Source organism: Thunnus maccoyii, chromosome 10 (genome assembly GCF_910596095.1).
Source record: "Thunnus maccoyii chromosome 10, fThuMac1.1, whole genome shotgun sequence".
Lineage (NCBI taxonomy): Eukaryota > Metazoa > Chordata > Actinopteri > Scombriformes > Scombridae > Thunnus > Thunnus maccoyii.
The window spans coordinates 27,702,693-27,717,219 of NC_056542.1; the positions used below are offsets into that span (position 1 = coordinate 27,702,693).

Here is a 14,527-nt window from a genome sequence, read left to right on the forward strand (position 1 = left end):
ACAAAGACTTTTTGTCGTGTTCTATTGAAAATTGCTAAAGTTTTACTTTTTGTGACAGAAGGTCCCTCGAATCTGTATAAAGTACTCCCTGTATTCGTGTGTTTAAGAAAAGTTCCTTTACAAATGCATTCAGACAATTTGATAATAGAAAATGTGCAAAAAGTCAAGAAACTGCATGTACTTGCAATACCTGAGCAATGCAGGCAAACCATGGTTTTATAACTGGCTGTCATTTTTTTTTGTGGCTAATTTTATTCATTAATTTATTAAGTATTGATATTTTCAAATGTAGAACTGGACTGCTAGAAAACAAACTATTGCAAAAACAAATCAATAGACAAAAAGGACTGAAAAGAAAAGTATGATCAGTGGGACACACTGTTATATTTGAAGGCCATTAGTGTGAACACCAGGTCAAACACTGTAATTGCTGTTACAGCCCTCTCAGTCCTTCACAATTGCTTTATATTTTGTATTACAGTAAATATCTTATCCAGTGTACCCTGTGTTCAGTTCTTTGTTTGTGGGTGGCTGCAACCCAATGTCTTCGTTTTGCTTGGCCAGACAGTTTTTGTGTTTTAACCTTATGGTGCCATGTTTTTGGCAAATACACAGCACTCCCGCCCCCACCCCTTCACAGGGCAATTAGGAGACCCCACAGCAGCCCTTTGCAGGGCTGAGCCGGCCCCCGTGGCCCCACCAGTGGCTACGTGAACCTAGGAGGAGAAGTTAGCGGGTGTGTTTAGTGGTCAGCCCCGGGCCCAGGAGGGGCCGCAGTCTGGGCTCCCCTGCTCCCATTCAAACTTGTGAACACTGACAGTTGTGCCACTTAGGGGACTTGCAAGTGGCACGACCGGCATCATTGTGTGATCTTGGGAAACCCACAGCTGCTGAATGGGCTCCAGGGCCGTCCCATTGTGCTTGAGGGTCACCCACCGCCCCCTCCTACACACACACAAACACACATTCATCAGCCATCTCCCAATCCAATCAAGGAGGCATAGAGGGAGGGGTACGGCCTGCTCTATTCATCCACTCAGAAACTCATTTATTCAGCCAAGCACATTCAGAGATACAGTGGCATTTTAGCCACGTTGTTGGATAATTTTTAAAATGAACACACACATTATACCAGTTACTAACTTTTTTAATAAAAATGATGTACCGTATATTTAAGTATTATTGATAGCTTGTTCTCAAGCATCACATAAACATATTTTCTTAAACCAACAGTGGTTAAGTCATACCTAGAGAGCGTGTGTAAACCCAATGATCTTGAACTGAATTTGAAATAACACATAAACACAGTCTAGTTTATATACACACACTGTCCTTCGTGAGTGTGTGTGCATCAGAGGGAGACTGTTTGTTTTGCAGTGGGTGTCACCAACCTTTTAGAGGCCCTAAGTGTTTGTGTTGATTGGCCATTAGTATCAGAGATCTAAATATGCTAATTTGGCCGCAGCCAATTATCACCAATTAGCTGAGACGGTAGGTATTACTCTCTCAGGGCATGGACTGTCCTTCTTTACCCCATCTTCATTTTTGTTTCCACCCCTGCACCCGTGTACCAGCAACCCTCTCCACTCCCCCCAACAGCCCCCCTCCCACTGCCCATCCTGTGTGGGACAGTGCACGCTGTTATTTGGGGAGTGAGAGTGGGGGTTACTGGTAATTAATTAGTAGGAGAGCTTCAGCCTGGTTTGACTGTGCTGACTGAGTGGGGTGCAGGCTGGCCGGGGCTGGGATTAACAGGGCTTTTTGACCTAAATAGCCAGTCCAGTGCGTGGGTCCCGGGACAATGGGGGATGACTGGTCTCGACTGCAGACATAGACCATGGCCAATTATCTATTGATTGGTGCTTTACTGTGGCTGTGCCTCTTCACAGCTCTCTCACCAACACACTCACTGACCATGTCACCTTCAATCAGAGGGCCCCATGGAGAACTTATATACACACACACACACACACAAGGATGCAGAGTTAATGAAGAGTTTTACATGTTAACAGTTTTAGACAAGCACAATAATTATTTTACACTGCTTGCTTATACACACACACATGCTTATAATAGATATAACTGTCAAACTGAGCTGTAGCCTAGACTGTGATATTTCACTAATGGATGTAATCAAGAAAATTCAAGAAAAACACAAAAAAACCCACATCTATTTTGCATCTAAGAAAATGACTTTAAGTCTGCATTATTTCATTATTTTGTGTTTGATGTTTCCAGAGGGTGAAGGCAGGCATCCTGAAGGCTTTCAACAATCCCACAGAGAAGACAGCAGATGAAGAGACCAAACGCCAAGTTAAAGGTTCATACGCACGCCGCACTAGACAGACAGCCAAGATCAATAGTCCCATCTTGTGGCAGCTAATGGAAATACAATTACTGATCAGCCACAGAGCAATTTGATGGAGGAAAGGGAATTATGCCCTTTGTTAGACAGAATTTAAGAGACATTATCAAGGAAGACATTCATGTAGCCTTTAGTCCACATCCCATTTTTTAGATACTAGTGACTAGTATAACCAAAATGTTTTAATGGAGAACATTGGCAGGAGGAACATAGTGTTTATGAATCATGGAATTCATATCATAAACTTATAAAATTGGTAACACCTAAATTTAATTAAACATTGCTGACACGTGTAATTAATCGAAAATTATGTTTCTCTTTCCCACCAGCATACGGGAAGGAAGGTGTGAAGATGAACTTTGTTGACTCCATCTTTGTAGGCGAGCTGACCAACACCATTATGTGTGAAGAGTGCGAGCATGTAAGTGTGTGCGTGGGTGAACTATAGAAAAGGATCCGATTGGTCAACGTGAACCAATCAGGCTTGTCCTCATAACACAGCTCAGCGTGGTATTCTCAATGGAACACGTATGAGGCACAACAAGGTCGACACTTTCTCCCTCCAACCTTGTATTCAGACACAGTTTGCTTCTGAATCCAAGTGTAACCCTTTTACGCTTTGTCGCGAAACTATTTTATAATATTTATTTTCATTTTGCTGCTTCTTTAAAAGATGGCTGCTGGAAGTACAACAGATAGCCAGACAATTTCCAGCGACACTGGCGTCACACTCGTAAATTGTCATATATTTGTCATTTGAAGTGAATAACAACCAGCTGTTACATGCAAGGCACATCTCCGAACCATAGGACAATCCTCAACTATAAAATAAGTCAGAGGACGCAGACCAGATGTATTAAAAAAAAAAAGAAAACAACAACAACAACAAATAAAGCACTTCAAGGACCAGCGCGACACCAGCTGTTTGCAGCAGGCATTTACTATAAATGTGGGAGCTCAGGGTTGTTAACAAAGCAAATGCCATTGTGCAAAGAATATCATTGAAGGTAGAGAGCACCAGGTGTGGAGCTGGAGAGGAAAAGCAGAGTAAACAGCCCCTTCTCAGATTTCCTCCCAGACCTGTTTGAAATCCGCAGCAGAAGTTAGCAACTGGCTGTGATTTTGACTATAAAGGAAGTTGATACATGTATATGGTGGCACTGACCGACATGCTGATTTCTTTTTCAGATCTCCACAGTGAAGGAGGCTTTCATAGACATTTCTTTACCCATCATAGAGGAGAGGGTGAGCTGCTACAATTGCTCTTTAGAAAATGACTGTAAATAATGTAGAGGATGATGATTAACACTTTCATACAGTGTGAATAAGTTTATGAGTAATACTACAGATATAGCCAAATCTTTTAGGGCTCCACTGATGATGATGATGATTATTTTTTGTGCTCAGATATCGAAACCGTCCAACCCTGGCAGGCTAGGGAAGGGCAGCCGGGAGCAAGACGCCCACGCGACTCACAGCGAGCAGGTTCTTTCTGCAGCACACTCTGTCAACAGAAACACCAGGAAGCTCAGTGGACAGGTGTGTATGTAGAGAACGCACTGGCACAAGAGTTGCTGTGCATGCTGATTATTTGAAAAGTGATTCTCGATTTGCTATTTGTATCCACACATCTCATAAAGTTAATTATATTGTGAGGTTGTTTGTATTTTTTCTTTTTTTGTCTTTTGTTTTTTTCTTTCTTCTATTTCTGTTTCATCCTAGTTCTATTTTTTCTCTATTGTCTTCAAACACATACACATTTTTAGCAATGTGCAATGCCGAGGCTAAAAGCAGACATTTATTTTATCTCAGTTTCTTTTTTTTTCTATTGTGATATTCAAGACAAAGCGTGGCTCTTTAGATTCTACAAAGCAAAATTCTCATTGTGGCTCTTCAACCAATTAAAATACAAAGGAATTATATGACGGCAGAAGAAATGGTGTAATGGTGGGTAAGTTCATAGCTGATGATCTTCTTCAGATGTGTTAATATTAGTACATGTACTGTATCTATCAAATTTGATTCTTACCCTTTCACATCAAATGTCTTTCCACAAAAAACATTGTAATGTTTCTTCATAACTAACATTATGGAAATTTTCCATGTTGACTGTTTTCAATTATTACTGGACTGTGATGGATAGAGCCACAATGCTTGCACAGTATTTGGCATCTGACACACCAGACAAGGCATCTCAGGAATGTTTCTATGAGGTACAAGGCAAGAGGTTGTTTACTGTTACATCATCCTCAGTGCAGCTTTCTCATTTTGGTTTCTAGCTTTAGCTTTACAAAAGTAGAGTAGCTCATTTAACAGAATTCATTTCAAAATGATCTCTGTATTCAAGATACAGCATTTAAAGCATCACTTTCTAGTCTTTGTGAAAAACTTCATAAAGAATGTTTGAATGCCTCTTACATGCCTTTACTGAGATGTAAACAGAAACTGTTATTAACTGCTCTTCTCAAACATGACACTATCATGTTAAACTTTCAGTGCATTAAAGTGCATGTCTGAAAGAGGTTAACATGTCCATTTCTTCCCCAGAAACAGCAAGGGAGGAGGTCTTCGAGCTCTGTGGAGGAGAAGGGGGCAGGCTGTGGTGCGGAGCGTCCAGAAGAGGAGGGGGTGGCGGGTGGATCGGCCCGCGGTGTCACAGTTTGCAAGATGGCCGCTGCTGGCAGCCTCTCAGATGGCAGTGAAAGAGACTCAGGTCCTCAGGACAGCAGTAACGATGCCGACAGCGAGGCTTCGGAGAGCGAGTGGGCCCCACACACCTCCTCCTCCAGCCACGTCCACAGTCAAATGTCATCTACTCTCACTCCATCCCCTACACCCATCTCCACCTCCTCACCCTCACCCTCACCATCCTCCTCCACTAGGCAGGGTGGTGCTGTAGAGCAGCTCGTTTCTGCAGTGTCTAAGGTCAACCTGGGCTTCACTCCTGGGGACTGCTCGCCTTCCACGCACTGTTCTCCAGAGGAGTCGGGAGAAATGCAGTCGCGAGATAATCTCCACCATCAACACCACCAGGGGGCGTTCCAGGCACTGTCCCACAGTTATACCCCCAGCTCCAAGGAGTGCTCCATCCAGTCCTGCCTTCACCAGTTTACCTCTGTGGAACTACTGATGGGCAACAACAAGCTGCTGTGTGAGAGCTGCACCGAACGCAGACAGAAGCAGCTGCGCAAGAGCAGCTCAGCTGGTAAGACAAAACATCTGGAACCACGCTGCAAAGAAGTTTGAGGAAGAGCAAAGAGTCAGTGTTGTTCACCTGCAAATGATTGATATGGTGACATGACATTGCTGTGTTTTTATGTGTGTTTCTGTGTTGTTGGCTTAGATAAGAAGGTGGAGAAGATTTACACCAGCGCTAGGAAGCAAATGTTGATTTCCTCGCTGCCTCCTGTCATCACACTGCATCTCAAACGCTTCCACCAGGTTAGCAGCCACACACAGACTTTTGATTGTTCTCCATGTTATCATGGAGATATTTAAATCCTGTTATATATGATCCAGTTGTGTGTGACGGTATGAGGGTCGTGTTGTGGTCTACAAGCCTAAATGTTCATGTACTACGGTTCTGTTTTTGTATTTTAAGGCAGGGATGAACCTACGAAAGGTGAACCGCCATGTTGACTTTCCGCTGATCCTGGATCTGGCTCCGTTCTGCTCGGTGACCTGCAAGGTACCACACTAGTCCAAACTGGAAAAATACTAGTTTTCTTCATATTTCTTACTCAACATTTCTTCTATTCTTCCTCAGTAGTTCAGTTTGTAATGAATATCCTTAGTTGGTACTGTAGAGACCTTCGTAATTTTCCTTTTTTGGCTTTGTTTCCCTGTTTGCTAATTTTTTTTCTCATTTTTGCTAGAACCTGGCAGCCGGTGAGCGCGTCCTTTACAGCCTGTATGGGATTGTGGAGCATAGCGGCTCAATGCGGGGGGGCCACTACACCGCATATGTAAAAGTGCGTGCTCCCCAGAGGAAAACAGAACAGCACCACAGAAAGCTGTCAGGTCAGAGTTCGACTCTCTTAAGCTCTTTTAAGACCTTTTATCTTTATTCTGTGTTTGTGTGCAGTTCATGAAAGCGGTCAGTGTTTGTGCAGCAAATGCCTCACTCCTTGTGACCTTGAAGACGTCCTCTACAAAGGGCAGCATGAATGGAGGTGTTTATGTTCAATACATCGATGTTGTTTTCTCTTTTTATTTCTCTCTTCTTCTTAAGGAAGATGCCCAGATTTACAAAATAGGGCTGAAAGGTTGTTGAAAAATCAAGCAAGCAGTTGCCCTTGCTGCTAACAGGCTAAAGCATAACTTGACTTATTGTAATTGGAGCCATTGGTTGTTTATGACAGAAGGGTCAAACCTGTGGCCTTAATGACTGCTCATAGACTTTGGTTCAGTCACATGATATGCAATATGTACCCGCTGTAACATCTACATTATTTTTTCATCTTTAGGTTTAAAAAAATCTTCACTTCAACATTTCCCTCCATTGCCCCCCAGCTGCCTCACTTAAAAATATTAAGTTAAATAGTTGCAATTGAACTTAATATTTCAGGGTTCAAAAATGTAACAAAGGCTGTAACAGATTGTCATGTTTTGTTCCATGTCACTAATCAGTTGCATCTTTTGAAGCAAACATGTTGGCAGCATTATTGGTTTCCAAGATTCTGCTGTCCAAATGAATGATTCCAAGCTAATTGTAATTTTAAAACTTACAAAATTTGTTTCTTAAGTTATGAAGAGTTGTCGTATTTAAAGCATATTAGTGGAGCACAGTTTATAGCATTGAAAATCATTGTAGCAGATGTGTCTAAAACATGCATTTCTATTGGCCCAAAAAGACACACAATTAAGTATTATCCAAAAAAAGCCAACATCTAGTAGACGAGCTTAAGGTGCTTGTGCTGCAGTTTCACCACCATAGGCACCACTCCACACAGGAGTCTCGACTGTTTACAAAGGTGAGAAACATGCCATTTAGCTAAACTGCAATCGTCATCGTTGAATGAAAATAGAACGTAGGAAAAGATAGTTTAGTGTATGTTGAATGAACCTGCTTGGTCCACTGACTCCAGCTAAAGTTGATTTGTGAGTCAACGTTAGCTAATTGATCTGCTTTTGAAGATATGATTATTCAGTCCTGTATAACATTACAACTACACCAGCTAGTAACGCTATTGAGAATAGCTACCACTAGAACCTGTGCCTAAAGTAAACAGGTGGGATTAGATAGTTGTTATGAGGCCATTTCATTCGTCCAAATTATTTGTACTTCGTTGGAATTGTCAGACTTTGAAGATGCCTTGTGAATAATGAGAATAACAACCCTCAGGTTCAACATTGTTTCACCAGGTTTAATTATCCAAATCATATTGTGATGTTTTGTCAGGCTATTTCATTTATATAAATTGTTTGTCCTTGTTTGACCTTGAAGATGGCCTAGTAGCCTGCAGCCTACTACCATTTTAGGCTACATAATGTATCCTGATCCACCCATTTATATACTGTTCTTGATGCATTCTTGGTTTATAGCACCCTCAATCTAACTAATCTAGACTAGTGCAGGTGGTTGTTTTGTGACTTAATCCAAGAGGTTAGGTGGTGTAGAAATGCAGGAAATTTGTTTTCTGGGAGTGGACCCCCAGACACCCCCCCACCACCACCACCAACAACAACAACAACAACAATTATGTATCTTTCCAAGTTTGCTCCCCTATTTTAAAACATAACCAGGCTGCCATGTTCACCACGTAGCTTTGCTGCTTGCAGATCAGTAGAGTTTTATCAAATGTGTCATGCTAGTTAGCCTAAGTCCATTTTCCTCACCGTAGACTTTGTAACATGACTTTAGCTTTGTTGTTGTGAAGTCGTGTTATGACAACACATTTGGGCACTGAACATGATTATTCACTTATTTGACAGAAATACTACTAAAACCAAGCCACCAGAGGATGGCTGCAAAAAAACCCCAAACATAGGATAGTTTTCTTCTTAGTTTTTTCCTTTTTTGATTTAGTTGTTTATGACATCCCAACCACAAACATGACACAAAAAGTTGCTGCTTTATCAAATTAACCTCTGTGCTCCACAATATTAACACTGTCTATGTGTGTGTGTGTGTTTCAGGTGCAAGGGATGCCAGCAGCAGCTCCCAGGGCCAGTGGGTCTATATCAGTGATACCACCGTTCAGACGGTACCAGAGTCAAGGGTACTCAACTCTCAGGCATACCTGCTCTTCTATGAGGAAATGCTGTAATGTGACCGGAAGTATTTTATACTAGATATCTGTTTTGCTTTGTATTGTTTTTGGTACAGCCTGTACAAATCCTCTTACTGTATCTGTGGAGGAGAGAAGAAAAGGGAAAGACTATACACTCACTTTTCTTACATGAGAGGAATGACCATTGTGTCATTTTCAATCTAAAACTGGCACTTCTAAATCTTAGATATATATATATATATAAAAAATACATCAGAAGGTAATTATTTTCTGCTTTGATATAGTCCCAGTTTTCATTCATGTTTCCTATTTTAAAAATCCTACCCTGTAATAAGAGGTCAGGAGAAGAGTGTTATTGAACCTGAGCTGTTCTAACTTTGTCGTCTATCTCTGTCACATTCTGAAACTGAAAAGTTGATGTCAATTGTGTGTGTGCGCACACTGCACATACAAATGTATGAGAGAATGAGTGAATGAGTGAGTGAGTGAGAGACAGACAGGAGAATGTAATTTTAAGGTGCTATGTGTATCATTTTCACATCAGTAAATGATTGCCACATACAGGTTGAGTCAGTAGTGTAGTTAGTATATAATTAACATAAACACGCACAAACATCATGAAGAAGATTGGCTCCTCTGTCAGTGCTCTACACTAAAGATTGTACATTTTGTGGCCCTGGCTCAGATTTGGTGAGAAATCTCCTTGATTGCTTCTGGCAATGACAGATGATAGATGTGAGAAACACCAATGGAAAAATGAATTCTGACATTTTTGTCCTCTTCCGTAAAGAGAATGATGCTGAGGATGAGGACAAATCTGGCGTCCTTTATGACGAGGTTTACGGGAAATGTGGTTACATATGAGAATCTTGATCACTAATAATACCAGTGGTTAGTTATTGTCTGAGCTTTGGCCATATTTATTTATGATAATAATAATATTGACATACTGGTTTGAATTGCTACATATAGCACCTTTAAGTAGTAGCACAACACAGTTATTTTACAGCCTACATTGGTAAAACGGATTGTTCTTCTTTTTTTTTTTTTACATCAGAATGTATAAATGTAAGACTATCAGTATGTTACATTTGCCAAAGACAGGTTTTGCAACTGCAGGTCATAGCAGAAAATCAAAACCAAACACACAAGGAGTTTCTTTTACATTTGTTCAGGTCATCAGTATGGTTTCGAGTGTTGTTGCACAAACAAACTACTCAACCTACATTCATCAGATCAACAAAGCACCTTGTCTGCCTTCATTGTATTTCAGCTCAACTGTAACTGTTTAGGCGCACACACAAACCCATTAAGATGTTCAGCAAAGAGTTAGCGCTGCAACAGACGGACTTCTTAAACACTAATACCATCAGTAAGGTTCAGCAAAAAAAAATAGAAATAGAAAAACTCAAAGGCTCTAAGCCCTACTAGAAAAAACATCTTTGCTGTCTTGTGCATGGGGTTATGTTATAATGAATGTATTGCCTATTCTTGAAATGTCTGTGTTAAATGAGCTGTTCATCTTTTTCTATGAAAACATTTTAGATGAAAACATTTTCATTTTTCTTGCTTGTTGGACATTTGCCAAATCAGTAGGAGGGAAAGGGTTTAAGATGTGTGTTAGAATAAAGAGGTTTATTGTTTTCTTATGCTTAAGGTTAAGAAACCTGTGCATGGTGAGAAGAAAAACATATGCAGAGTTGAATGCAAAGAGGGAAATGCGTGGCATATTTATGTACAGTATAACTTACTGTAAGCAAAAATAATGAGTATATGTAATTGTATATACTAAAAACAATACAATCATGGTGCTTCAGGCTTGCAGGGTTTTTCCTCGGGACAGATTTTTGTTTCCAGAAAAAACATATTTAATTACAAAATGATTGATGATGAACATTTGGAATGAGTATAACTACATACTGTATCAAAAACAAAATAAATCTAATTTATGAAGTGAATATTCTACAAGAATCGTCTCTCTCTTTATGTTTTAGCCCCTCTTGTTCATCAGCAATAGTAGAAGAGAGATCACGATGGAAAAGGTTTTGTTGTTTTGGCTTTGGAGTTGATGTCATCCTGTTTTTACTCTAAGCGAGATGTTGTCGAGCATCGCTCTCGGCTGTCACTGTGTATCCCATGGTGCCATATTCAACCCATCCTCGCCAGTGATCCGCTCTGACGGGTGCAAAGCAGCACTGCTTCAGAACATGTCGCGAGCTGGTGAAGAGGAGGTGGGTGTGGAATCAGGAAAAGGGCAACGTCCAAAAACATCGCCTCGCGCGTCCTCTTGTTCCCACATGCTGTGACATCCGAGTCGTGCTGCTGGAACATTAAAACAGGTTGTCAAGCCGCCACCAACAAAAGAGCAAATCTTTTCTGAAATGTATTTGTCTATTTTTAAAATGGCAGGGGGGTGGCTTTTGGCTCGGGGACATGCTGCTGAAGCATTAGATGTGATTTAATCCCAGTTAATGAAAGGCACCCTCCCCCCTGTGTGAGACAGTTGTAAGAAACTGATAAGGTGGTGCTGCAATGCTACTCACTATTTACCTTTCTACCAGCAGTGGAGGTTAAATTTGGATGCTCTCACCATGCACAGCCATTGCCACTGTCAGTCTCACCTAGCTTGACACCCCACCACACATAGCCTGCATTAATGCACAACACTGTAAACACATTTGTTCATGCTACACACACTACACATGCCTTAGGCTTTGCTCTTCACAGTTCTTACACATCAACGCCACAATCTAACACCAACATAGCACTTTGCAGAGTACTGAACAACACCTGCATGTAACCCTTAACTTAAACAGAATATGTGTTAAATACATTTCAGACATGTTCTTGGAAAATGGTGACACGCTGTAAGAGCTATACCTAACACTGTAGTCACAAGCTCTTTATTTTGCCACTGTCTTTTGGCTGAAATCACACTCATAAATCTGTAATACTGGACTATCAATGACTGCAGTTTATATTTTGTATTTGGCTTTTAAAAAATGTTACGTTGTCAAAAATTTGCCAGTGAAAATTATACAAGAAAGACACCAACACATGCTTATGCTGCCCTCTACCAATAGACATGTTTGTGCTTTGACAAGTAAAAGTGAGGATAACTGGCTGGATTATCAAGTGGGTTAGTTTGTGGTAATTTAATGAATTGCAACTTTCTTTGGTATTATCCTTCAAATACATGTAAGCTATATATATAAACTGAAGTGCTTGGCTTTAATGATCTTCAGCAGTTTGGTGAGTGCATCATACTATAAACACCCATCTCTTAAAGGACGGGTTCACAGTTTCTCAAGTCTATCTTAAAACGTCAGGTACCCAAATAGAGGTTTTTCTTGCCATAATCATTTCTCCTGTTCATACTGGCCATTACAAAATGGGGGCCAAAATTCACAGTCCTCCTCCTGTGCTAAAGTCAGAAGTTTACCTGAAGCTGATGTGAATCTTGGCCATCTACATGAGTCAAATCAAGTAGATATCTCTCAACATTAGTCTTTCTAGTGTTAAAGTCCCTATTTTTTTTGTCGTTCCTACACAGCTCAACAGGGAAACAGTCCAAGGAAAGACAAAGAGGGAATTGTGTTCCAGTGAGGAAAACCTCTTTCAGTGTTTATATGGGCACCTGACTGTTGTTTTAAGACAGACTTGAAAATTGTGAACCAAGTGAACCAATCCTTTAATACAGATTGTATTAAAGTCCTCTATGAGGAAAGAATTGAGAATAAAGAATTGTTTGTGGATCTATATCAGCAGTTGATCCTGCCATTCTGTGTTGAAATGGTTTGTTGGTTTCTGAAGCCTTTTCTTTTCCATTCCTGTTCCTGATGCTTTGTCACCAAAAGAAGAAGTGCTCGTTATTTACATACACCCCAGATGCACTTTACAAAAACTAAACCTATACTGTGTATGCAGTATTACATATGTAGCCTACAATATACAGTATGCAACACAGAATTCCTGAATTATGTCTTAATGTTACAATTTTATTATTTTACAATAAATAACAATGAACCAGACAATCAGGCTACTGTGCAAGGCAGCACTGAAATACTTTTTACACAGGGAATTTCATTCTGTCCCAGAGTCGTCTTCAGGCAGGAAGCCACAACAGATGTTTTTTTTCAGCCAACTGAAGATGCAACTGAATCCACTCGTTTCTGTCTTTGTGACCTTCACCTTGACTGGATGCCCCATGATGATCAACTCATGCACTGCAGTGAGGTGGTGGAGTGAAAACAGTCGAGTCTGTTTCTGGGCTGGGTGTTGGTCGTTCCTCCGTTTCATCCAGGCTATTGTTCAAAGCCATTGTGGACAACAGTATTGGTAAGAGGTTCAGCACTAGCAGTCAGGTCATCCAGCGCTGCAGTGATGACAGGAGGTTCATCAGTGGGAGTCACAGGAGGTGGTGGAGCCAAAACCACAGCAGAATCTGGTTCTCTGGTGGGCTCCTCACTCAAATCATCACAATCAGGACTGGAGCAGTGGCAGAGGGCTCATCAGGAGGAGCCTGAGGAACTGGTTGAGCTGGTATCCTAACACATTCTGGTTCTGTGCTGGTTGTTGGCTATTTCTTTGCTTCATCCAGGACACTGTTCAAGCCATTGTAGACAGTAGTATTGGTAAGAGGTGGGGTTCAGTGTAGGAGAAACAATGGCAGCTTCAGCAGCCACCACTTCTGCTAGCTGGATGCCAGTGGCAGACTCAGACTGTCTGAGGGGCAGAGGCAAAAAATATAAAGGGCACCTAATACATTCAATCAGTGCTGCAGCTACGTACACAGGCATCACACGCTGTGCGTAGGGCATCAAGTACCAGAGGGACCACCAAACAGCACCTCGATAAAGTTGGAAATATATTCACAGATTTGAACTTCCCGGATCAATAACTCATAAGCAAAATGTTATTTAGATACAAACAACACCTCTTTTCTACTATAGTAAGTTAGACTATGAGCTACAACCTAATTGTCCTCCGAGCTGGACTAATAACATTGGTCTCTATGTACAGCCGGCTGTGAGATGAGTGCACAGGGACTGTGTAAAAAGTGCAACACAAAGCAATTACTCAGCACCCAAATGGCCAGCAGCAGCCCTGCATTCAGTGGGCCCCATCAGCAGAGAACAACAATGCGTTTTGGTAAACAGGCTACATTCCCAGTTAATATGAACATTTTATAGGGTGATTCAGAATATAAAGAAAAGAACACCACTGTATTAAAAGTATTTACTTTTTAAACATTTATTTTGCAAACATCTCTGTACAATAATACAGGGAATGGGTAACGTTTTAAATGTTTATCAAACACATCGGTAGTAAAAACATGGAACTATTAACATGTTGAGAATTAGCTGTTTTAAGCAGTCTTTTCAAGGAAGCAAGATTGGTGAAATGAAAGGAGAATTGTTTTGGCCACAGGTCTGTAAATGTTAGTGACCTCGTTATGGTCAGTTTGGACATCCCTCTCAATGGACAACAGCAGAAGATCTTAGGGCCTTCCTTCTCCACATGTTCAATGTTAATCTCCTTCTCTACAAGTGCAAATTAATCCAAGCTAAAGGGTTGTAGACACAGGAGGGTGGGCATATCAGGCATAGCATTAGACTGGTTTATATTTGATCTCATTGACAGAAATTTCACCATTTCTATTGGTGACTTTGTGTCTGATCCCTCTCCACTGTCTTGTGGTGTCCCACAGGGTTCGGTTCTGGCACCCCTGATATTCTCTTTATATTTGCTGCCTTTGGGATGGATGATAACTAGATTTAATATTGCTTATCATTTATTTGCGGATGATGTCCAACTCCACTTTATATTCAAACCTAGTGAGGCTTTTAGGTCATCTAGGCTCCAAAACAGTCTTAACGCTACTAGAGACTGCATGGCGAAAAATTTTCTACAGCTCAATGCTGATAAG

The 14,527-nt window shown here is 40.9% G+C and overlaps 1 protein-coding gene across 1 annotated transcript in view; it reads left to right on the plus strand.

The window, feature by feature from the left end:
• usp45 (ubiquitin specific peptidase 45) overlaps positions 1-10,556 on the plus strand; it is a 37,999-nt gene extending 27,443 nt beyond the window's left edge. The window contains exons 10-18 of the mRNA XM_042424870.1: positions 2,239-2,320; positions 2,695-2,786; positions 3,554-3,610; positions 3,773-3,904; positions 4,913-5,570; positions 5,709-5,806; positions 5,967-6,053; positions 6,241-6,385; positions 8,504-10,556. Coding sequence (XP_042280804.1) covers positions 2,239-2,320; positions 2,695-2,786; positions 3,554-3,610; positions 3,773-3,904; positions 4,913-5,570; positions 5,709-5,806; positions 5,967-6,053; positions 6,241-6,385; positions 8,504-8,634 — 1,482 coding nt within the window. The 3' untranslated portion in view covers positions 8,635-10,556. The remainder of the gene's footprint in view (positions 1-2,238; positions 2,321-2,694; positions 2,787-3,553; positions 3,611-3,772; positions 3,905-4,912; positions 5,571-5,708; positions 5,807-5,966; positions 6,054-6,240; positions 6,386-8,503) is intronic.
• Positions 10,557-14,527: the final 3,971 nt, after the last annotated feature.